Genomic DNA, 24,292 nt, shown 5'->3' with positions numbered 1-24,292 from the left:
AAATACAAACACCAATCGACTCATTTAAACAAACTCATCTGCCGCTTCTTCCTTTACAAAGAAATTATGCCAATTTATAGACATTAGAATAAAAAATAAAAACAACATTTCATCTTGTTGTCGTCATTATACGAGAACATATCAGGGCACTGGGTAAACGTTTCATCAAATAATCATAAAATAAAATGAACAATACAACACTTCTTCCAACTCACACACATCACAAAGTCTTTTTTTTTTCAGGGGCTTGAGAAAACCTCACAGTTTCTTGTACTTTACTTAAATACAGTGTTTTACTACTTTACTACATTTACGTTGTTGCCTTTTGTCACTCCTCACAGAATAATCCAGGTCTAAATCTAACAGAATAATCCAGGTCTAAATTAAACAGAATAATCCAGGTGTAAATCTAACAGAATAATCCAGGTCTAAATTAAACAGAATAATCCAGGTCTAAGTCTAACAGAATAATCCAGGTCTAAATTAAACAGAATGATCCAGGTCTAACTCTAACAGAATAATCCAGGTGTAAATTAAACAGAATAATCCAGGTGTAAATCTAACAGAATAATCCAGGTCTAAATTAAACAGAATAATCCAGGTCTAAGTCTAACAGAATAATCCAGGTCTAAATTAAACAGAATAATCCAGGTCTAAATCTAACAGAATGATCCAGGTCTAACTCTAACAGAATAATCCAGGTCTAAGTCTAACAGAATAATCCAGGTCTAAGTCTAACAGAATAATCCAGGTCTAAATTAAACAGAATAATCCAGGTCTAAATCTAACAGAATGATCCAGGTCTAAATTAAACAGAATGATCCAGGTCTAACTCTAACAGAATAATCCAGGTGTAAATGAAGCAGATTCATGTCTTTAGTTCGATTTCTCTGCGCTCCACACCCCGCCCTGGGTCACATGCTCCGTGTTCGATTGGTGATGTCTAACACCGTCTTGTTTTCATGGAAAAGCTGCTGCTCGGCTCTGGCAAATGGAGAGCTGGATGTTAACGCAGTGACACCAAATACGAGACAGTAAGTATTAATTCCCCTCACTTATCTGTGTAATATCACCGGGTTATTGTCAGTTAACGTAAATAGACTCGTTGCTTTTGCGCTCGTTCTCTTCTTTCTGCAGCCGCCCCCCCCTCGCTCATAAACCCCTGTGTTGCCATTTTCTGACAAGACTGTGCAGCATCCTTGAGCTTTTCCTCATCTGAACCAACGCTTGTGTCATTTACTTAAAACAATCTTCAATCTCATCATGTTTTTGGACACTGGCCTGTTCTCTGCGCCAAACCCACAGCGGTGCAGCGCGTGCGTAATTTACATCTAATGAGACCTGATGGGGGTCCTGTCATGAAGCAGCGCCATCTAACGTGAAAATCATTACATTTGGCACGTTTGGCACGGTTATATTTGCGCTGTGTCGTGGTTTTTAATGGTTTTGGAGGCTGGGTTAGGTCTGAGCAGGATGTGCGTAAAATGACATCACAGGAGCTGGGAGGCCCTGGTTTGGAGAGCAGTGATGCGTAAAGATGGCATTCATTTCAATTCCAGCGCGTTTATTATTATTATTTGACACCTTTTTTTGAAAATTGAAGCGATTATGTTGTGAAATATGTGTGTTATCCCAAGCATAGACAGCTGTTTTGGTGGAGTGGTCACGTCCAGCATCAAAAAGGCTTGTCCTGGGCCTCCTGCTGCAGCCATGATGGGACTGGAGCCTTGGGATGAACATTTATTATAAGACTATGTGCACTTGAATGACTTTGAATGATCACTACTGCAAATTCCAACACATAAACACAAGAATAAATAACCTTAAGTCTCATTCTAAAGTACAGTGGGCCTTTTATTGCATCTGTGGCATGTGGGAATTCCTGAAGCCTGTTAATAATTGGAGTTAAAGAGCGTTTTGACATCTTTATACGGGATAACGATGTGATGTCCCTCAGTCAAACACATGATATAACGCAGCAAACGACACGGACGCGTTTGGAAATAAGTTTAACATCTGAAAAAGCCTCTGGGAATCGTTTGGACTTTGTTGTTTCATATTGACATTATGTAAAACTGACGAGAACTGAAGTCGCCTACATGATTTCACAGAATACTTTGGATCATTCTCCACGGAGATAGTGACTTTTTTGTCCTTATCGTGCAAGATCATAACCAAAAGAACAAGATTTCCACGGAAACAACACAAAAAAGCTCTCCTCCCTGCCAAATATGAGTCAGGTTTGTGGAGGTGCAAGCGCTGAGATTGAGGATGTTTTTCAATGCAATTAAAACATCCACAATGAAAAGCATGCTCTTATTTTTGTCTATTTTTCAGCACGTGAAGTTACATATGATCTAATTAATGACTTATTGGTACATTTAAACATTGTGGAATAAGTTTCTTCAAAATAAAACATTTTCCTAATTTCCGTAGAATCGACTTTTTATGTAGGAGCGTTGGTTTATTTCCCCATCGAGAATTTTGTCCTTTTCAGTTGAGTCGTGCTTCAAAGTCACAGATGAAAGCAGAAGTCTGTATATATGAATGGACGTAGCTAACCTGCTAGCCGCCGCGTTCCAAACAGGAAGTGATCATGTGCGCACTTCCAGCTCCATCGACTCTGGCTCCAATTCACTTTACGTTGAAAAACTGTGGCTCCTCTCTCTGTACCTGCTGCTGTCAGACTCGTCATTTTGATCTTAAAATGTTCGGATTAACCCGCTCTACATGATCCTGGGGTTTTTATTTCGCTTTTGTGTCTGTAAATCAAGATATGAACATTAATAACAGACAAATCAGGCGTCTTTAGTCCACTTTTTTACGCAGTCGGTGGTTAAACCTTAGAAAGAATCTTGGAAACATAGAAATTTCACCCTGTCTCCACCTGCAAACATACAAACATAACAACAATAACATCAACAACAACAACACTGACCTAGTCCTGTGAATTTTCCATTAGAACAAAAACAGCTGCTTGTCATCTCCGTCCCGCTGGCGATTTTCCCCACTCGTTCCCAGAGGGCTGTAGTCATAACGGACGTCATTGTGCTTGCTTTCCTTGTAAGTGAGTTGGGATGCACTAGATATTTGAGGTTAGAGCGCAGTGTTGTTTTGGTAAAGCCCACCAAAGCACCCGTGAGAAGCCAGGAGGTCCAGGGTCAGCGGAGGAAGCCTGTGGACTCTACCCTCTCGGTTCACAAAATACAAAAATCAGCTGATCAATGCGCCTGTCTGCTTGTGTCTAGACTCAAACGCCGCGAGTTACCTCAAAAGGGAGGTTTGGATTTCCTGGGAAACTTTTGCTTCTTGTACACTGTAAATATTTTTGCTTCGTTTTTCCCCCACACTCCCATGCACCAACTGTGTTTTTCCAGCTTTAAATGCGCCGCTCTGATCTCTTAGCTCGGCTTTTGATCTCCACTGCCGGCCTTTATGACAACAGTGGGACTTGGAGCTGCAGTTGTTAAATGGTCAAGCTTTTATTCAACGCTTTTCTACCTTCACGCCACACAAAGCGCATTTACGTCAAGGAATCGCTCACCTGGAATCGCATCGCCGACCTGTGGGGCGGCGGATCGGACCTCTCGACTAATGATGTTTATGTCGAGAGCGGGATTTCGAACCACCAAACTTCAACCAAACACTTTACCAACTGAGCTACTATCGCACTGCTATTTGCCGCACTATATTGTTCTATTTACTTGCCGTTTTTCTACCAGAGGGGGCAGCATTTATACTTGTAAACCTGTCACGATAAAGAAATGTAAACTTAACATATCGCTGCAGAGACATATTGTGATATACGATAATATTGATTGAATATTGACTACTTTAAGCGAATGTTACAAAGCAGAAGAGTCCCAGTAGATGTATTTTTAAACTGGCTTGAGCTGGAACCAATGCATTTTGATATAACGCTTTTCCATCTGTACAGAATGAACCAACAATTAGCCACTGAACTTACTTATCCAGCCCTTTACAGCTCAAAACTTCCATAAAAATGTCTCAAATCTCCCCACTTTTACAAAGAAACCCCAACATCTATAGTTCCAGGGTTCATATACTGAACCGTAAGTGGACGCAGTGGTTATCGTGATGATTAAATTGTTATTTTGATATGTATTTTGTGTCAGTTTTGCGTGTTTCCGCCATAGATTTCGATATTATTTTCCTGAACATCAAAAATACAGACTTATATTTATTTCTAATTAAAGTTTTTCCTCATAGACTGTATATATAAATGGACATGTGTGCGCTACCAGCTTCATTGACTCTGGCTCCAATTCACGTTCTATTGAAAAACTGTGTCCTCTCTCTGTATCTGCTGCTGTCAGACTCGTCATTTTGGTCTTAAATGTTCGTATTAACCCGCTCTACGTGATCCTGGGGTTTTTATTTCGCGATTGTGTCCGTAAATCAAGATATGAACAGACAAACAACAGACAAATCAGGCGCCTTCTTTCCCTGAAGTCACTCCAGTTAGCGTTAGCAACAGGTTTGATTGACAGCGTTGCTAAGTGTCCGTTCTTTTCTAAAACAGCGGTGCGCACGGGAAGGGGCGTTAACTCTTTGGTCGCTATAGAACTCTGCTCCAAATTCGCCGCTGTAACCGCCGCTCTAGCCTCGACGAGCTTCGTTTGACTGGACCCGAACGCCGCGGGTGACGTCGCGCTCACTCCGCCCGCGTCTTTTACACCACATGTGTCAAACTCAAAGCCCAGGGGCGAAATCTGGCCCGCCATGTCATTTTATGTGGCCGCGACAAGGTAAATTAAAATGTATGACTGTCTTAAAATGTCAGTTTATCAGTAGACAGGCAGTTACAGTCATATTTTTTTTACTTTTTACTATCTATGTAAATTGGCCCTCGGTGAAATTGAGTTTGACACCCCTGTTTTACACCGTCTCCGGTTTCCGCTCCCGTCCTCGCCTCAGGACTGTGATGAGCCACTCGAATTCTCAAAAATAGCACAGGTTCACCTCAGAGACAGTTGCGTTTGACACGTGTCTCGTTTCTGTGAAGATGACTCAAAAAAAACAAATATTGTGTTCGTGTCGGTAAAACCTGGCCGTTCCTTCGGGGCTGGGAGAGCGGATTGTCCTCGTCATCTAATAGTTGCTTTGCGAGTTACTTAGTTTGCGCAAAGGCCTAAATTGTAGACGTAAGCGATTATGTGTGTGTATCTGCTTGGATGGACTTTAATCTCTGAAATACTTAATAATCTCTTACTCGTCTCTCTGTTTTCAGGTGAGGGGCCCGTGAACCTGCAGCGTTTGGCCATGGACGCTTGTGCTCGTATTAAAGGGGTCCCAGTCAGGTCTCGAGCCACAGTCCGAAAGGAGGTGAGTTACAAATATATGGTACACATACACTTGTACTGCTATCGAATATCCGCAATTTACTGTTTGTAGTTGGTCCAGAAAGTCTCATAATGTTTGAGCTCTTAATACAAAAACATTTTATCATATGATATTTTAGATTTTTAGGGAATAAATAAATAAACCTGTTTTCAATGCAGTGTATTTTAAAGCTGAACATGAGGATTGATTTAACCAACAGAAAGTTAGAAAATCAACAGTGAAACGGACAAAATAAGCAAATGGAGAGGTGTCCCAGAGCGCCCCCTGTCCTCAGACCGTCCTCCTGCAGGAACCACTGTCCCAGACCCTCCTTCTCGGCAAAGAAAAAGTTTAAAAAAAACTCAATGAGAAAAAGAGAAACCTCGAGGAGAACCACAGTGAAAGAGAGATCCAGGACCAGGACTGAACCAGGACTGAACCAGGACTGAACCAGGACTGAACCAGGACTGAACCAGGACTAAACCAGGACTAAATCAAGAAGGAACCAAGAAGGAACCAGGACTAAATCAGGACTAAATCAGGACTAAACTAGAACCGAATCTGGACCGAATCTGGCCTGAGCCAAGACTGAACCAGGACTAAACCAAGAAGGAACCAGGACTGAACCAGGACTAAACCAGGACTAAACCAGGACTAAACCAAGAAGGAACCAGGACTGAACCAGGACTGAACCGGGACTAAACCAAGACCAAACCAAGACTGAACCAGGACTAAACCAAGAAGGAACCGGGACTGAACCAGGACTGAACCAGGACTAAACCAGGACTAAACCAGGACTAAACCAAGAAGGAACCAGGACTGAACCAGGACTAAACCAGGACTAAACCAGGACTAAACCAGGACTAAACCAAGAAGGAACCAGGACTGAACCAGGACTGAACCGGGACTAAACCAAGACCAAACCAAGACTGAACCAGGACTAAACCAAGAAGGAACCGGGACTGAACCAGGACTGAACCGGGACTAAACCAAGACCGAACCAAGACTGAACCAGGACTAAACCAAGAAGGAACCGGGACTGAACCGGGACTAAACTAGTACTAAACCAGGACCGAACCAGGACTGAACCAAGACCGAACCAAGACTGAACCAGGACTAAACCAAGAAGGAACCGGGACTGAAGTGGAACTGAACCAGGACCGGCAGGCTGCAGATGTGTCCAGGATTAATGTCCATCCATTTGCAGGTAGAGTTCAAATCTGTAGGACCAGATCTCACTCAACTAAGATGTTGACGCAGACCGGATCAGAACTGACAGAGCTGGACTGGTCTCGATAACACATTTTGAAGTTCTGAAGCAAATATAGACAATAAACGATAATATGGAAATTATTTGACGCCACTGACACAAAAACCCAAGAGCAGATTTAAACCATAAAAACTATTCGACATCCACAGTATTGTTAAAAAATCATGAGCTGCAAGAAATAAACAGCAGAATGAAACAGTTTAGCCGTTAATTTGCATCTGTAATGAGTCAGACGAGTTATTTATTCAAACTTTAACAGCTTAAATAGCATCGTATGGCCATAAAATAACCACAATATTCCCAGCAGTGCAACGAAAACGTACACACCAGAAATATTGACCCAAACAAAAACAAAAAACGTTCCAACTTTCCTATACTTTCCTATTCTGTTCAAAGAATGTTTGGACTTTCACTCAAAGCTATAAAAAACTGCACAATTTGTCTCATTCTGTTTATTTTATCTGGCGATTTTTTAAACCCTGAATGCTTCTGTATTTTCAGACTGTGCGTGAGAGTGGAGTGCATAGTGTTAAGAGCCTTTTTAGAAACAAAAAGGAGCTATGCAGCATTTGCTTAGAAGTGCCGACCAGAGACACCACAAGGCTGACAGAGGTTTGTGTCAGAAAACAGCTCCAATGGGAAACGTAAACCTCAAACTGGCAGCGTTTATAAACTCATTTATTTTCTTTTCAGATTAATTTTGTCTGTCTGCCAAGTCAGTGTGAAGGAGACGAGGCCGGCCATCAGGTGAACCAACAAACGTTTAAAATGTTAAGCCACTTCTCCTGAACCTTTGTGTTAACCCAGACCATTTCTGTTTCAGCCTCTGTTGTCGTTACCAGTGGGTCTGTGTGAGCTGCTCAGGCCACATCACATCCAAAGCCTCAAACAGGACGAGGTTCTGCTGCTCAAAGACTATCGCAGGGTTCTGGACCACAAGGATGCGGCTTCCCAGGTTGTTTCATATCAGTACATACACACAGTAAAAGTTATGAATACAACTGTCGTATGCATGACGTAGAAAACGATACAGATCAGACATTTTCTCACATCCCAGGTGGCCCACAGTTGCAGCCTTGTGCTTCCTGGACACATGTGTTGTGTTTGGGTTCACACAAGCCTTGCAGCTCAATCTGTGGTTTTGTTTGTCCATTTTAGACCTGGAGATCACCCACCTCTTTGAATTAAAATGCACACTTGCACATTTTCTCCCGCTTATTTCAGTTCTCGCCTGAAGCGTAGACATAACACTTAAAACATAACAATAAAACATAAATTTTCTATTTGAAGTGTATTTGAATGTGTCTTCTCATCACGTTTGTTTTGACACTTGTATCCATCATAACTGACCTACTTTCTCTGTTTTTCCCCTCAGGTTGTGTGTAAAGCCGTGTGTGTGATGAGGCACAGTCCTGGTGTGTGTCCTCAGGCGGGGGTGCCTCAGCTCTTGGGGCTGCTGGGCTGTTACATCGCAGGTGTTCGATTCGCTTTAGAACAGCATGTTCTCCGAGGGTTCTCCGGGAGCGGTCATCAGGAGGAGGACGACACCAACCAGTCGGTGTCGTCTATTGAAGACGACTTTGTGACTGCTCTGGAGCATCTGGAGGAGGAGGAGGCAGGAGACGGCCCTGGTACATTTCACTCTTTCACTTCTGCCATAGTTTTTCACAGGTTGTGTGATGACTACTGGCTGCTAGATGGCAGCATCTAGTTAAAGTTCAGCTTATGTTTCTGTTCAATAACAAACTTAGTGACAGGTGTTTTTTACCCTGTCTACTCTCTGATGTTATTTTCTTGTCTTGACAGGTGCAGCTTCCTTTCGGTATTTTAAGAAGCGTGATGTGGCATCACAGACTATTCCATCTCATAAGAGAAAAAAGGAACTGTTGGGCTCTCGTGTTATCATAAGTTCAGTGTCAAAGAAACCCTCAAAACACAAGTCAAGTCCAGACGTGTCAGTGACGGTGCAGAGGTCAGAGGGCGTGGAGTCCCAGTGGACCATCTGCAGCCCCAAAGCTCCATTACCCTCTTTGTCTGACCACATCAGTGAGTCAGAGGAGTCGGACTGCTCCAGTCCAAGTCCAATCATTTTCCTGGATGATGTCGGATACCAAAAAAGTCTTTTAGCTAAATTGGACATTCCTCAAGTGCCAGGAGGCCCCAGAGACCCAGTGGAGGACTCTGACTCAGAAGTGAGTGAGTTTTTTGACAGTTTTGACCAGTTTGATGACCTGGATGAGCAGAGCACTGAGAGCTGCACTCTGGCCCTGCCTCTGGATCCTATATCTGCACCAAATGCTCAAAATAAGCCCACTGATGCCAGCACAGCCCGGGCAGCAGCCAAGTACGTGTCCAGGGGATGTTCGACTAAAGGAATGAACCCTCAGCGCTTTGAAGCCCCCACCCTTCCCGCTGGTGTGAAGAAACCCACTCCTCTTAAACCTGGCTCTCCATATTCACACCCCTCCGAGCTACCAGAGTCTCCCAGACCAGTGCACACTCCCTCGGATGAGAACGGAGGTCCGCTCTTCAGCCCTGTCAGCTCCTCAGCCTTCAGCCCGCTCACAGATGGAAGTGGAAATCTGGAATACTTTTGGAAGACGGACGAGGACGGCAAAGGAAACACAGAGCTGCGTAAACCTCAAGATCTTTGCTCATTGTATAAAACCTATTCCGACTTTGCCAGCAACATGTCCAAAGAAATAATGGAGTCTGTTTGTGGCTTCCAGTCGGCTGTTGACATCAGTGATAATAAAAATCTCAGTTGTGTCTGTCACAAGGAGTTCACAAACCCTTTGGGTCATGTGATGAAACTGTCAGAAATCCAAGAGACTGTGACCGTTGCCAAACTGCAGAAGACGTCCCAGTCTCTGAAGGATGGCATCCAGAGGTTTGCTACAGATCTGGTGGAAATGAGCTTGGGCAGCGCTTTCCGCGATCTTCAAAACAGCGTCTCCTCCTGCACCACAACCTTGTGTCATCTTGCGGCCAGACTAACATCATCTGTGTTTCAAATGGCGTTTCATGAGATCGGGATGAGGCATGCGTATGTGTTAAAAGAGAGAGCCATCAACGGTCTGGCCGGTTTCCTGGTGGGGGAGGCGCTGTCAGGAGCCCTTTCTGAATTTCTAACAGTAAAGAAGCAAATATTTCACAACACGGTTACACGTTTTGCTGCTGATTTGGCCGAGGAGCTTGTGTTTGAAGGCATTATGGAGGTGTGTCAGTTCTCCCACCCATCCACTCCACACACACCCAGTGACCGGACCTTTGCGCTGGGCTCGGAAAAAGAGGAAGAGGAGGAGGTTGTTTCCTCTTACGCTTCTGATCTGTCTGAGTCAGTTCTACAGGAAGCTTTTATTCAACTGTCCCAGGCTGACGTAGCTTTTACCAGCCAAGCAGCCATCAGCCTGTCTGTGGATAACATGTGCTATGTCAGCGCAGAGAACACTCACACCAGCAGCACATTTGCTAATCAGCAAGTTATGACCAGCTCCATCCAGAGCTCTTCAAGGAAAGACCCCAGCTGTACAGTAAAGACGGCTCTGCTCACGGTGTCTGGTATGGCGAGCTGTGTCCCTGTGCCTAAGGCCGGTCATGCGCTCTCCCACGTTCAACAACCAGAGGCAAGTTCATCAGAGAACGCACCTTATTACGACACTACCACTTCCACACAAACCCCTCCCCTTATGCAGGAAGAGGACCGAGCCAAGTCTCCGTTCCAAAACTTCTCTGGCAACATGGTCGATAAGATGGTAACGGAAGCGTGCGAGCTGATTACTGCCTCAAAGGTAAAGAAGAGTTTTGGCGACTGTGCAGATTTTTTTAGTAAGATTGGAAGTCAGAAAAGCTCAGATCAAGGAAACACAGACTCTTCATCACAGTCAGGGGAGAACAGAAACACTTTTAAATATGACTGTAAAGAAAGTAGTCTAATACAACATGTACCCGGACCCTCTCGGACGTCCTCTCTGTGTCAAGGGAAAACCCGAAGTCACGTTGACCCGAGGACCAAAAGTGTGGGTGAAACGCATCCAACCATGTTAGACACGTTAGATGTTCCCAGTGTAAATGCACAAAGGAGGAGATCGGTCCCGGTGGATGAGCCAAACTCGGGCCAAAAGTCCGGAGGAACCCCTGGTACGCCTCCATCCACACCTCAACAGCACAGCGAGGTGTCTAAGGAGAAGCAGATAAAACAATTTTCCAAAAAACTGAAAACCAAGCTGGCTAAAGAATTTGCCCCAGCCACTCCCCCTCCCACGCCGCACTATCAGCCCGAGCCTGATCCCAAACTGAAAGATCCATCTCCAGAGGCTGAAAAGGCAGAATTTATGATAAAACTCATGAGATCCCTTTCAGAGGAGGCAGAGGGTAATGAGAATGAAGATGATGAAGAGATGCCAGAGGAGTCAGTGGTTTGTATCAAAAACAAAAGTTTCGAGACGGGACACAAGAGTTCCCGCCGAATGTCAAACAAAGAAGCTCTTCATTATGCCGAACGCTTGGCCTGCCATATTGTCTCCATGGCAACGGAGATGGACACCCTGGGAATGTCTGACGAAGAAGAAGGGAGTGTGAGCGGAGCGAGGCGGAGAGATAGTGTGGCTCAGTTTTCCGAGCAGACTCTGAACGCGCTGTGGGTGTACGCCGGAGAGGTGGCAGGAGAGGTTATCAACGATGTCAAACGAATGGTGAGCTCGGGACAGCAGTGTCCTTATCACACGACCATCAGGAGGAGGAGCTACGACCGGCCGACCTCTGAGCGAGTCGTACACACGGGGCAGAACCGGCCCGGCAGACTGGCAGATCACTGGTCCAATGATTTAATAGCGTCAGTACTGCGTTCCACTCCCTCTTCCAGCACGGCGTCCAGCTCCAGCTCAGGGCTGTCGTCTGAGTATCCGAGCTGTGAGAGCGTCACAGACGAATACGCTGGTTACCTCATAAAAGTGCTCAAGAAGGAAGGAGGCAGCAGGGAGCTAGTTCTAGATCAGTATGCTAGCCGCTTGGCCTACCGTTCCATAAAGCTGGGCCTGGCTCATGCTAGCAGAAAAATAAAGCATAGGTCCTCCAGCGCACGTCTTAGTTTATCAAAGTCCCTCACAGACGAATCAAAGAGAGAAACATTCTCCACCAAACACAAACCAAGAATCAGCCCGTCTAATGAGGAGGCTCAGTGTAGTTGTAAGTCAGAGGAGCAAAGTCAGAAGGACTATGTGGACCTGGTGAACTTTGCAGAGTCCTTGGCCTACAGCATCACCTGTGACATCTCACAGAAGATGCACCGCTCCTCTGTACGGCTGCCCAAGTCTCTGACTGACTCCTGCCTTTATAAAAAGTCCCAGTTCAACAACATGGCTGAAAACCTGATACGAAACTCTTTCTCCTGCCCACTTTTATCCAGAGAGGGTCAGAGGAGACACCATCACAGCACAGGCAGCCTGTACGACAGCAGCTACAGCAGTAGAATGATGCAAGTGATCGAACATTATGCTCGGAAGATTGTTGATGATACACTGAAGATGAGCCTGGCCTCCATGGGTCCCACCCCAGAGCATCAGAGGATCCTGGAGCACACCAGACACTCTCACGCTCAGAGACTGTCTGAGGGAGCAGTGTTAGGGCACAACGTGAGGGAGAGGACCTGTCACTACTGTCAGGAGCGGCCCTTCTGCTCTAAGCTCAGCTCCCATCACCACCTGCACCCTGCGTTCAGGAGGAGAACGGGGTCAGAAGGTCCACCTCACTCCAGCATGGATATCCCCAAGATACACATAGATCTGGACCGTAAAGCGGCGTTTGCCGAAGAAATGGTCTCAATGGCGATGGAGGTGGCCAAACGTGAGCTGAGTAACACCAGTCTAAACGCGGACAGTGGTATTGGATACGATGGAGCGAGTTACGCTGAAAGCCTGACAGCAGAGATCATAACCTCGGCTTTAACCAACGTCTGCCAGGCTGCCAGCAACAGGTACACAGCATATTCAGCTCTCCATGTAACACACAGATATAAACGGCCGTGAAGGAACACAGTGTTTATTTCTGTCATTGTTTACTTCTTATGCACACAGCTCTCAGGGCCGGGAAGTCACAGAGTCAACAGTGTCCCAGCAGCTGAGTGTGGGGGACGACAGCGTGGGCAGCTGGTCAAACCTGAGCTTTGAGGACGAACACCCGGACGACAACAGCAGCTTCCTCCACCTCAGCGACAGGTACAACCGTAGTATTCTCTGTGTAAATTCTCAAAACATTTCACATTTGCATATACTTTTAACTTTAAAATCTTATCAGTGCATAACTACGAGCCTGTTACTAACAAATTTTTGAAGTTTGATATATTTCTGAAGTAAATGAGAAGATTTAAACCACAAAAACTATTCAAAATCTGCAATATTGTTAAAAAAAAACACGAGCTGCAGTAAATAAACAGCACAACGAAACACTTAGGTCGTATTTGACGTTGAAAGAAGCAGTTTTGCCACTAGAGTCCGAGTTTGCATATCCAAACTTTCAGAAGAGCAGCTTTTTTTTTTTTTTTTTTTACGAGCAAAAGTCCATGTGCGATCGATTAACACACTTGAAAAGCCCCACTTGCATCCACATCCTGTTGAAGAATCGAAGGGGCGCTGTGTGCAGAAAGATGTACCTCTAACATGTGTCACTAGAACCACACAGAGGCTGAGGTAATGCAAATCTAAGAGTATTTTTTGCGTGTCTATTTTTGGATTTCCTGTCAGTGGATTGCAAAAGAGGCCATACTATGCACAGAATTTAGCTCAAGGGCTCAGTAGTATCATCTAATTACAGATCACCCACGCTGTATGCTTCTGTTGACAGATGGTTGTTAAAGGCTTAAGTGAAATTTAACTGCAGCAAAAATCCAGTGATCTAATATGTTATACCGACAACAGCACTACAATATATATTTACAGCAGATTAGTTTCATTTGAATCGAGGGACAGTCATTTCTAATTGTCATTTATGTGTTTTGGGTTACTTTTTTATCAGTCAGTCCTTTGTTACTAAACGCGTACGGTTTAGAGGAAGAAACGTAGACTCTGTGAAGAAGTGGACTGAGCGAGTGCGACGTCACCCGCAGCGTTCAGCTTCAGTCGAATGAAGCTAATCGAGGCTAGCGGTTATAGTGACGAATTTGAAGTGAAGTTTTGTATTTGCAATTCTAACCTCGAGTATCGTAGCAACCGAAGAGCCAATCTGGAGCGAGGTTGTTGAAGATAATGCGCCTTTTCACCCACGTCGCTGGTTTAGCAGGGAGTGGCCGCTTAGCAACGCTGTCAATCAAACCTGTTGCTAACGCTATTAGAAAGAAGGCGCCTGATTTGTCTGTTATTAACGTTCCTGTCTTGATTTACAAACAAAATGGCGAGATAAAAACACCAGGATCATGTTAAAACGAACATTTAAGACCAAAATGACGAGTCTGAGCAGCAGTTACAGAGAGAGGAGCCACAGTTTTTCAATAGAAAGTGAATTGGAGCCAGAGTGGATGCAGCCGGAAGCGCGCACATGCTCACTTCCTGTAGCTATGTCTGTTTATATATACAGTCTATGGAAAGAAAAAAAAATTAAATTAGAAATAAATATCTATACAAGTCTGTATTTTTGATGTTCAGGAAATTAATACATCGAAATCCATTTTATGTGTATTTAAGACATAATAAAAAAAATTATTTTAAAAATCCCTATAGATCAATGAGTTTTGTGTAGATTTTTGGTTTTTTTTTTTTGGTTTTTTTCACCCTTTCCTGATGCAGTGAGACGTTTGCATTTGTGTGGTATTGTCGTGTGTGTCACCTTGGCTCTCTCCTCCAGCAGCAATGGGAACAGCAGCAGTTGGAGCAGTCTGGGCCTTGAGGGTGAGGCCTGTGAGGAGTGTCTTTCCTCCCCCTCAGACAGGTTGGTCCTCTGCTGGTTGGCATTGCTGTTTCCTAAAAGGACCTTTAAAAAAAAAAAAAACCCTTAAGTGACTCCCCTGTAATGAGACAGTCACTTGGTAGAACTTTTGACATAAATATTTACAACCGCATGTGTATATTCTGTTCTATACAATATTGTCTCATGCAAGGAGCCACCAAACCGACGCATGACCCGGCCTAAATCCTTAAATAAAAGCTCTTTACCTTGAATGTCCCGTAATTGCTAGCGCCTGCATGTGTTTTGTGCTGATTTTGTCTTTTGCAATGTTTTGGCAGTTGTACTTTAAACCCATAATGTTTATCTATACAAACATTATGGGTTTAAACGTTTAATTTCAATAGATTCCTTTTTCCAGATGAAGTTTTAGTTTGTTTTCATACCTGAGAGTTTGGACTGCTCACTAGCGCCTCAGAGTGGTCACGTGACATCGCCGTGTCGTGTCCGCTCTGCTGATTATTTAAACAGGTTTTGGCAGGACGAGAGCGCCATCTGCAGTGCGACTTCTTCAGGACAGTATCGCAGCAGGTGCGTGCGAGTAGAAAGGCCCCCTCGTCCCGGTTTAACGTCCCGTGCGCGCGTTTCCCTATTTCGACTGTCTTTTTAATTCAGCGACGATGTTTGTTGCCCTCTGTCCCGATGCCGTTCGCTCCGTCCTAGTCCATAATGTGTTTCTCTCTTTTGCAGTGATCCAAAATGGCCGACTTGAGTTGCTCAGTTTCTGTTTCCCTCGCTCTTTCTCACATTTTGTCCCATGTCCCTTTGTCCATGCACTAAACGCTCTCCCCGTTTCCCTCATGTTTGTTTTATTGCAAGACGCACACGGTATTTCGTATATGACATTACATTTGTGCTCTGGTTCTGGTTTATTTTTTGGGGAACTTTAAACCGGGACGAGGGGGCCTTTCTACTCTCACACACCTGGGATACTGTCCTGAAGAAGTCGGGCTGCAGATGGCGCTGTCGTCCTCTTTTCGGCAGGAAAACGGTGCCAAAACCTGTTTAAATCAGCTGAACGAACACGACACAACAACCAATCTTTACATATTTTAAAATCTTTATTGAAAGCTCATTCATTTGCACTGAGTTTTAACGCGACTCTTGCATTGTATTTGTTGTGTTCTGTTGTATTTTTGCACGTTTTGTTTTATAAGACTGCACTTTTTTATCGTATAACGCTTTGGTGGTTGTTTTTAAATGCTCTTTACACATAAATTTGACTTGACTTGAACATCACGTGACCACTCGGAGGCGCTAGTGAGCAGTCCGAACTAAAACAAAACAAACTAAAACATTCAGAAGAGCTGTTTTCTGGTCTGAAAATGAAACTTTATCGTTCTGTTAGCGTTCGTTTCAAGTATTACACGTCGCTTTGTTGATTTTTTTTAGGCGATATTTGGCTATTTCCTTTTAATTTCCTCGAGTTTCACAATCGCGCTGACCCCAGGTGGTATTTGTCTTAAAGTTTACAGTTCTGGGATCCATATCGTGGTATCAAAGTGGAGCAGAGTCTCTGTGTCTGTAACCGGGGGCTGTGTCAACAACACTGTCATTATCAGTCTTATAAAGTGGAGGATGGTGTTTTCCTGTTGGCACATCACACAGCAAATATTTTCACCGGTGACAAAAATGTTTGCCAAGTTGGCTAGACTCGCACGTTCATTAGCATTAAAGCCGTGACTCACGCGCTTAATGCCTTTTACTCACACGAGGTATTATTTGAAATTACGGTTACCAGAATACACAGAAATCGTATTCAAACTAGCGATGTGACGAGTCGGCTCTTTTGGACGGCTCCTTAACGTGAACAGGTGGAACCGGATCTCATTTTTTGAAAGAATCGGATCTTTTTCAGTCTAATTTTCGTGCATTTTTATCCTAATTAACTGTTAAAATGATTGCAAATATGTTTTTTGTGCACGAAAAACATATTTGCAATCATTTTAACAGCTTTTTAAAAAAATTATTACTATTGTACGGCCACGTTTTAGTTCGATTATGCATAATTTCAATGGGTAAACACGCTCCCACTCTCTGTTTGAACCGTTTTAAACACATCTGAGCCTCGTCGTGTCTCTCTGTGATGAGTTTTTAGTTAAAATGAGTTCTCACATTGGCTTCTGTCATGTAAATAAATAGTAACAGCTCTTTAAAATGACCGTATCCAAACGATTCGGAGCCGATAAAAGAGCCGATAGTCCCGTCACTAATCCCGACGTACCGTACTTTTTTTTACGCAAGCTTAGCAAGACGTCTGTTATAAACCTTTCCTTTGTTTTAAAATGTGTTTTTGTATCAACAGTGACCACATAGAGGACAAAGAGACAGAGACGAGGGAAGAATCTAGCGGTAAGAGCTTTTATCTACCTCACACGCTCGAGAAATTGGTCAAATCTGCTTCTTTTTTTTTTTTTCTTTAATATCGACAACAAAAAGATTACGCCTGCTGCTGGCTCTATCAGTCTGTCTGTTATGTGATGGTTTTGGGGGATTTCTACACCCCCAAATTTGGCCACAATGTTGCTCGTTCATGCCTCCACTCCCTCCTCAGTCACTCACTCTGCTTTATCGGTGGGTGTGTTTAAAACCATCGCAAGGGGGGGCTCCGTTGTGGGTAAGCTCTGTGAGTGTGGGAAAGCAAACATGTTTTTTGGCCGTTATAATGGCGCTGATGCTCTGTAAAAAAAAAAAAAAAAAAAAAAAAATCATATTAACTTTGGACGTTTGTTTTACAGGGACCGTCTGCGCCGACAGGACCGAGGTGCAGGCTCCGAGGACCGCGCTGGTCGTCCTGAACACGGACGTTGTGGAGCGTGTGCGGGGGCATTCCAGCGTGACCTTTGACCCCCAGCTCAGGAGCCTGCTGCAGTGGGTGGCGGCCTCCATGGTCGACATACACCAGATCCAGCTCAGTCCAGACAGAGAGCTGCAGCAGGTACGACTAATCATCCCCTGGAGTTTAGACGTTTGGTGTGGAACAATACAAAAATACAGTTAAATAAATAAATAATGCTAATAATAATAATGCTAATAATAATAATAATAATAATAATGCTAATAATAATAATAATGCTAATAATAATGATAATAATAATAATAAATAAAGATAATAATAATAATAATAAATGAAGATAATAATAATAATAATAATAATAATAATAATAATAATAAATAAAGATAATAATAATAAATAAAGATAATAATAATAATAATAAATAAAGATAATAATAATAAATAAAGCTAATAAAGCTAATAATAAATAAAGCTAATAATAATAAATAAAGCTAATAAAGCTAATAATAATAAATAAAGCTAATAATAATAATAATAATATAAATAAAGCTAATAATAATAATAATAATATAAATAAAGATAATAATAATTTTTCATCCATTTCTTCAGTCGTATCATAAACTGGCCCGGGCCTACTGTATGTTTGTTATCATGTTACACTTGGTTATTATCTGTGATTGTCTAAGTGAGTGATGCTCTTTCAGCTGCCAGCGGTGGTCCAGAAGCTGCGTGAGAAGCGGTGGGGGGTGGGGGAGCTGCTCCACACTCTGCTGCGTTACTGTGAGGACGGCCCAGCGCAGAGCCAGCCTCTGCCCAGAGAGGAGAGTCTGCAGGCAGGCAGAGAACCCGCCCGAATCCCCCTGTTCCAGTGGCTCCTGGAGCATGCCTAGGGTCCATTGCTTAGATTTTTTTTTTTTTTCCTTTCCTCTCTCATTTCCAATAGGGCTTTGCAAATTCCATTACTGCCTCTAGAGGGCGGCATACAAATCTGTTATAAAAAATGAATGTGACCATATTTGACATTTCATGCAGTGCTCTAAAGTTCTGTATTCACTTTTCCTACTTTCTGTTGTTTATTCTTAGTTTCATCCACCTCCTCCTTTACATCTGTCTTGAACTCTTACCTCTAGGGCAACAGAAAGAATGGAAGAAAAACAGGGACCCAGCCCCTCTGTCTCAAACAGAGCGACGCAGGGGCTAAAAGGAAGTGTGTTTCTGTGAGGGAATCCCCATTGCTGTCGTCCGATGACGTCACCAGCCACAGCTCACCTCTGTGGTGGTGTTCGCACATGTTCTGAGACCAGCACTTACACACCACACCCTCATTATCAGCCATAAAACAACCTGTCTGACTGTTTTCTGATGATGCAGTCTGACAGGTGCCCCCCCCACTGGCTTCTTCTATTGTTATTGTTACTTTCGCAGTAACTCGTCAACGCCATAATGATTACAATCCATCTCTATTAAGTATTAAACGGTTCTAGTCTCAGTGTAATCTTGTCCACATGTGAACGATATGTGGCCCGTCATGAGCTCATTATGACTTTATTTCGTATATTTCACAGTGTCATTTTGCATTATTAATCATTACATCCATCAACTGAATGAAGAAAACCTATAATGAAGTTGCCTGTTGCTGATTTTAGTGTTAACTGTACAATTATTTGCCTAGTAACAATCTTGATTTTGAAACTTAGTAAAAACCCGGTATAAGTGGAGTGGAGTAAACTAGTGCAATCGAAATATTATATATATTTTTGAGAATCTGTAAGTCAGATGAAATGCTGCTGAGTGAAGGAGCTGTGATCTCGATGTTGCCAAATCCTCGTTGTGACGTGGCACTTCTGCTTTTGGTCACTGCAGTGCGTAAAGTCTTTGGTCCTCGCCGTTGTCGTGGACGTTTGGGAAGATCCAGTGACGCAGATCTTGTGTTTTATATAATTAGTGATCTGCAGCTCTGAAACCGCACACTAACGAACATGTACATAGCTCCAAGCAGGGCTCACCGTCGCCCACGAGCCACTGTGCAATGAAGGAATGCACAAAGCCCCAAGACAACTGTTACTCACCCGCTGCTGCACACGGCACTAACGACTAATAAGCACTTTTTATATCGTAACGACCGCAGTGACCATCTGCCTTCATATATATTTACATGATTTAAAAATTCTATCTCCTTTTGTTGAATTATTGTTTATATTTATTTAGCTAAAATATGCATGAACAGTCACAAGTTTGGACATGCTCAATGTTTTTTTGTTTTTTTCATTAATTAATTTATTTTTTATTTTTTTATTTTATTTAATTTTTATTTTATTTAATTTTTTATTTTATTTAATTTCATTTATTTATTTAATTTTTTACATTGAATTCTTTTTATTTAATTCCTTTTTTTTTTTTTTTTTTTTTTTTTTTTTACTACTTTCTACAATTTATATCCAAACCGAAGACATCAAATATATGAAGTAACGTATGTAATTATGTAGTAAAGATTAAAAAAAAAAAGTTAAATAATTCTGTATAACTAAATATTTTTCGACAAAAGGGTGGATACTTTGGGGATTTGAGCATAAAATATATACTGTGTGCTTCTTTACTACATAAATTATATATATAATATAATTATATTACTTCTATATTTGAGTAGTAGAAATAGTAATAGTAGTAACGGTGGTGGTGGAAGTAGTAAAAAGTATTAAAAATAAAGAAAATATTGAATGAGAGGTGTGTCCAGACTTGTGACGGGTCGTGTAGCTGCACAGCCAAATTCGTGAAGCGGACATCTTGAGTATTTTGAATCCTGTACCATACAAACCCTCACGTGTATTATTATTATGAAGTGTTGTTGGCAGTGTTGACTCGCACGGCAAAAAGTGCATTTTCCAAACCAGTTCTATTTTATTCTGTTGTATTGGCCGACATAGTAATGAAACTGTATGTTTCACTACCGACATAACCGTGTCCATAACGTGTGCCTCGGACTCATGTTTTTAGGGGCGGAGCCAGGTATTATTGGCGGGAGGAGCTAAGGCGACGCTAAGACCCATCAGTATCACTATGGAGAGAGGCAGATGACAGGTTAAAAGTCAGATCTGTGGAGACGGGGCCTAGCTCACACTGAAAATGTAGCTATTTTTGGCCGCTAAAATAACCAATAATTTAATAAACGCAACATAAATCAGTTTAATAATAATCAATTTAATATTGTGGAATATTTTTGACAAAGATATAATATTTTCCATGGAGACAGGACCAGAAAATTTGCATAGTACAGCTTTAAAGACACTGTATTGTCTCTAGTCAGGGGCGGCGCTAGACATTTTTTCTACATTTTCCATGTTTTCTACGCAGTTTTAAACACTTTAAACGCAGTTGGCCTTTGTAATGATTCATAAAAGCTAATATAGAGTCTCATTTTTAAATTGGATGTGCCATAAAAGTGGGGAAAAAAATCTTTGGAGTAGCTATAGCAGTGCGTTGACCATTCTACGGGAGGCTAGAGCCCCTCCAAGCCCCCCCGCTGGCGCCGCCTCTGCACGTATTTATTAAAAAGTTCACAAATACTACACCTCTTACCTCGTTTAAATCCGTTTCTTTGGATGAATCGTTCCCAGGCTTGGACACTAGTAGAGGCTTGTCTGTCAACGGGACTAAAACAAGAACTTCCGCGATTTTACTGCGTCAACATGAATCTGTTGGCAGCCATTGTTTTTCTTGAGTTTCTTAAGTGGGAGAATGCCAAGTTGGAAAATAATAAAATTTTAAGTGAGTAATACGGGTTAAAGCCTCTGCTATCTGTCCCATTCGAATCCAATGGGGCGAGAAGGGTCCGCCGCGCCAAGATAAATGCACTTCTGTTTCCTTTTCTTCGCTAAATATACAAATCTATATCAAATGGTTTTCTTAGATATAAAGCAGACACTCGGTATGACACACACACACTCGCACACTCCGCACTAAATCTCTCTAAATAAATGTTCTAAATCTTAACTCAAATCCAAATATGAGCCGATTATTTCCACATGTTTAAAAAAAAAAAAAAAGAACGTCACAGCTGCTCCAAACTGATTCATGAGTATTTTCACCAAATAAATGAGTACTTGTGGGTACTAATCGAATCTCATGTACTACTTCAACCTCGGCAGTATCTCAAGGGCCATGAACTAAAATGGCGTACGTGTATTTATCGCTAGGCAACCGCGCGTAATCGATAATAGCGGGCGCTTTTGTCATGGTCCCTGGCACACGTGTGGACTCTTTAACAGTATGTGACGGACCACTTTTTGTTTTGAAGTTCACGCCGCCGCCAAAAAGTCACGTTTTTTTCCCCCCAGTATCATGTGTTTACTTTACACCTTCAAATGGGTTTATCACATAGACTGTATATAGAAATGGGCGGAGCTAACCCGCTAGCCGCCGCGCTCCAAACGGGATGTAATCATGTCCGCTCCGATTCACTTTCTATTGAAAAACCGTGGCTCCTCTCTCTGTAACCGCTGCTGTCAGACTCGTCGTTTTGGTCTTAAAATGTTCGTACTAACCCGCTCACCATTTTTATTTCGCTATTGCGTCCGTAAATCAAAACATGAACATTAATAACAGACAAATCAGGCGCCGCCTTTCCCCGGAGGTCGCTCCCTCTAGCGTTAGCAACAGGTTTGATTGACAGCGTTGCTAAGCGTCCACTTCTTGCAAAACCAGCGGTGCGGACGGGAAGTAGCGTTACGCTCAACAGCCTCGCTCCTGATTGGCTCTTTGGTTGCTATGATACTCGCGGTCAGCACAATTAGCCGCTATAACTGCTAGCTTCGATTAGCTTCGTTTGACCGAAGCCGAACGCTGTGGGTGACGTCGCGCTCGCTCAGTCCACGTCTTTACACAGTCTATGGTTTATTATTTAAAAAAAAAAAAAAAAAAACTATTAATATATATTTAAAATGTAATGAAATATTGGCAAAGTATTTAACTATTTCTTGGTTTACATTACAGAAGAATGTATTGAGATATGTGGACACTCGCCTTGTACAAACCTGAGTGTGCGTTGTCGGGTCAGTCCCCTCTAACCCCCCGTGTTTCCTTTCTCTTTGACGTTCTTGTGAATCAGCTCCAGTGCTATATCGTCGTATTGTGAACACTGAATGTGCAAAGGCTCCATGTAAAGGCAGATATTATTGTAAATCTGTTTTGCTACTGTTGTAAAAGTTTCGTTTTTTGGCCACTTGCAGTAGAAAAAAATAAAAAAAATAAAAAAAATAATGTACCTCAGCCACTTTTCCTGCGCTATTAACAAACCCTGCCAAATGAATCTATTTATTATGTAAGTTAAACACTGTCTGAAAGAACGCTCCCCCTGTGTGACGCTGCGGCACACAGTAGTCCACACACTCGAGCCTGAAGTCAAACTATAAAGTTGTTTATGTTGAAGCTTGGTGTGAGAATAAAGCTTTTTCATGTGCTCTTAAATCTGATCTGCTCGTCTGTTTTATTTATTTTACAGTGATGATGAAATATCGCTCTCACAGTTTACTTCAAATACGTGAAATGGGCTGTCGGGGTCAGGGGGAGGGCAGGGCGTTATACACACTCCAAATAATAATACCACTGGGTTATATTGAGACTATGGTGGTATGAAATTAACTTTAATTTGAATTGACTGAATTATTTTGAGTTTAGTTTTTATTGTATTTATTTTTTTTTTTAATATATTACATTTTTAATTAATTTGTTTTTATTTTATTTTTTATTTATTTTGTTTATTTTACATTTTTATTTATTTATTTTTATTTAATTAGTTAGCTATTTATTTCGTTTTTTTGTTTTTTTTTTCCATAAAATGTTGCTGGATAAAATAAATCCAACAAGCAAAAAGTATTATTTTATACTAATTTATTCCACATTTTATTTTGGACTACGGGGGCAAAAATTCAATTAAAGGGCTGAGCGCAGAGTCTGAATACAACACACTGGATTAAAAAGTCGAGACTTTAAGTTAAACCGTGATGGAAGAAGAACCTGAATTTGTTAAGTTAAAGTACAAAAAAATACTCAAGTAAAAATAAAAGTATCACATGGAAAAATCTACTTAAGTAACAGCATTAAAGTACCTGTTTAAACATGTACTAGTAGTATTTCGATATTTTTTTTCCCCCTAACTGTTCTTATTGTATATTTTTATTTGCTCAAATCCTCAAACCCTGAGCCACTAAAAAGTACTTTTACTTTTCAGTCCTGTTCAAAACTGTAGTGGAGTAGAAAGTACAGATACTGCTCTCAAATGTAGTGAAGTACAATACAAAAACTTAAAATTTTGACTTAAATAGAGTACTTTACTACTTTTTACTACAGTACTACAGTTGAATGGGTAGCACACAGTTATAACAGCTGTAGATTAGCATTAGCTTAAGCAACAACAGCAAAAAACCTATTCACTCCTTTCACATTTGTAATTTAAATTCCGTAATGCAGCGCTAAGTAGCCTAAGGACTGTACTTTACATGAGTTAGTACGCATTTCTTTTCTTTTTTTCTCGTTTTGTGCAGGTGCCAAGGTGTATTTTAGGATCTGGAGTCAACAGCCGCCGTCTCAGCGCTCCCCCAAACAAGCAGAGTTGCCATGTGATTAGACCTCACACGAGTCTACTTAGGTAATGTTTTGTTTCAGTACTTAGAGCCTGTTGGCAAGCGGAGAATCAATGGCTCTCTGTGTGTAAGTCCTGGGGAAAGGAGGGATGAAAGCAAGAGGGTGGAGGACAGGTGGGACAGCTAATTGTAGGCTCCGTAGTGATACAGCTGGTAAGGAATGCGTCTGACGAGATTATCGCTGTATCTTAGCAGCGGGAGACACAGAGAGACGGGCCGTAGGAGGACGAGGTTCTGAGTAAGAAGACCCAAAAGCTGGGAGGTCACGTCGGTGAATCACGGGAGTATCATTATTAACGATAAGTAAGTG

General features: G+C 42.2%; 1 protein-coding gene across 2 annotated transcripts; it reads left to right on the top strand.

Annotated features, from left to right (window-relative positions):
• Window positions 1-938: 938 nt before the first annotated feature.
• akap11 (A kinase (PRKA) anchor protein 11) lies at window positions 939-19,046 on the top strand. Of its 2 annotated transcripts, XM_033986739.2 has the most exons (12): window positions 939-1,034; window positions 5,252-5,346; window positions 7,115-7,225; window positions 7,307-7,360; window positions 7,437-7,568; window positions 7,989-8,244; window positions 8,420-12,587; window positions 12,688-12,828; window positions 14,453-14,533; window positions 16,854-16,900; window positions 17,287-17,486; window positions 18,049-19,046. In XM_033986739.2, the coding sequence occupies exons 2-12, from the start codon at window positions 5,284-5,286 to the stop codon at window positions 18,232-18,234; spliced, it is 5,439 nt and encodes a 1,812-aa protein (XP_033842630.1). In that variant the 5' UTR covers window positions 939-1,034; window positions 5,252-5,283; the 3' UTR covers window positions 18,235-19,046. The 2 variants fall into 2 exon arrangements, with proteins under 2 accessions (XP_033842630.1, XP_055086648.1); XM_055230673.1 differs by lacking the exon at window positions 14,453-14,533.
• Window positions 19,047-24,292: the final 5,246 nt, after the last annotated feature.

This window comes from Periophthalmus magnuspinnatus, chromosome 21, assembly GCF_009829125.3.
Source record: "Periophthalmus magnuspinnatus isolate fPerMag1 chromosome 21, fPerMag1.2.pri, whole genome shotgun sequence".
NCBI classification, from domain to species: domain Eukaryota; kingdom Metazoa; phylum Chordata; class Actinopteri; order Gobiiformes; family Gobiidae; genus Periophthalmus; species Periophthalmus magnuspinnatus.
Note: the sequence above shows the minus strand (reverse complement) of the source record. Positions and strands in the feature narration are given on the sequence as shown.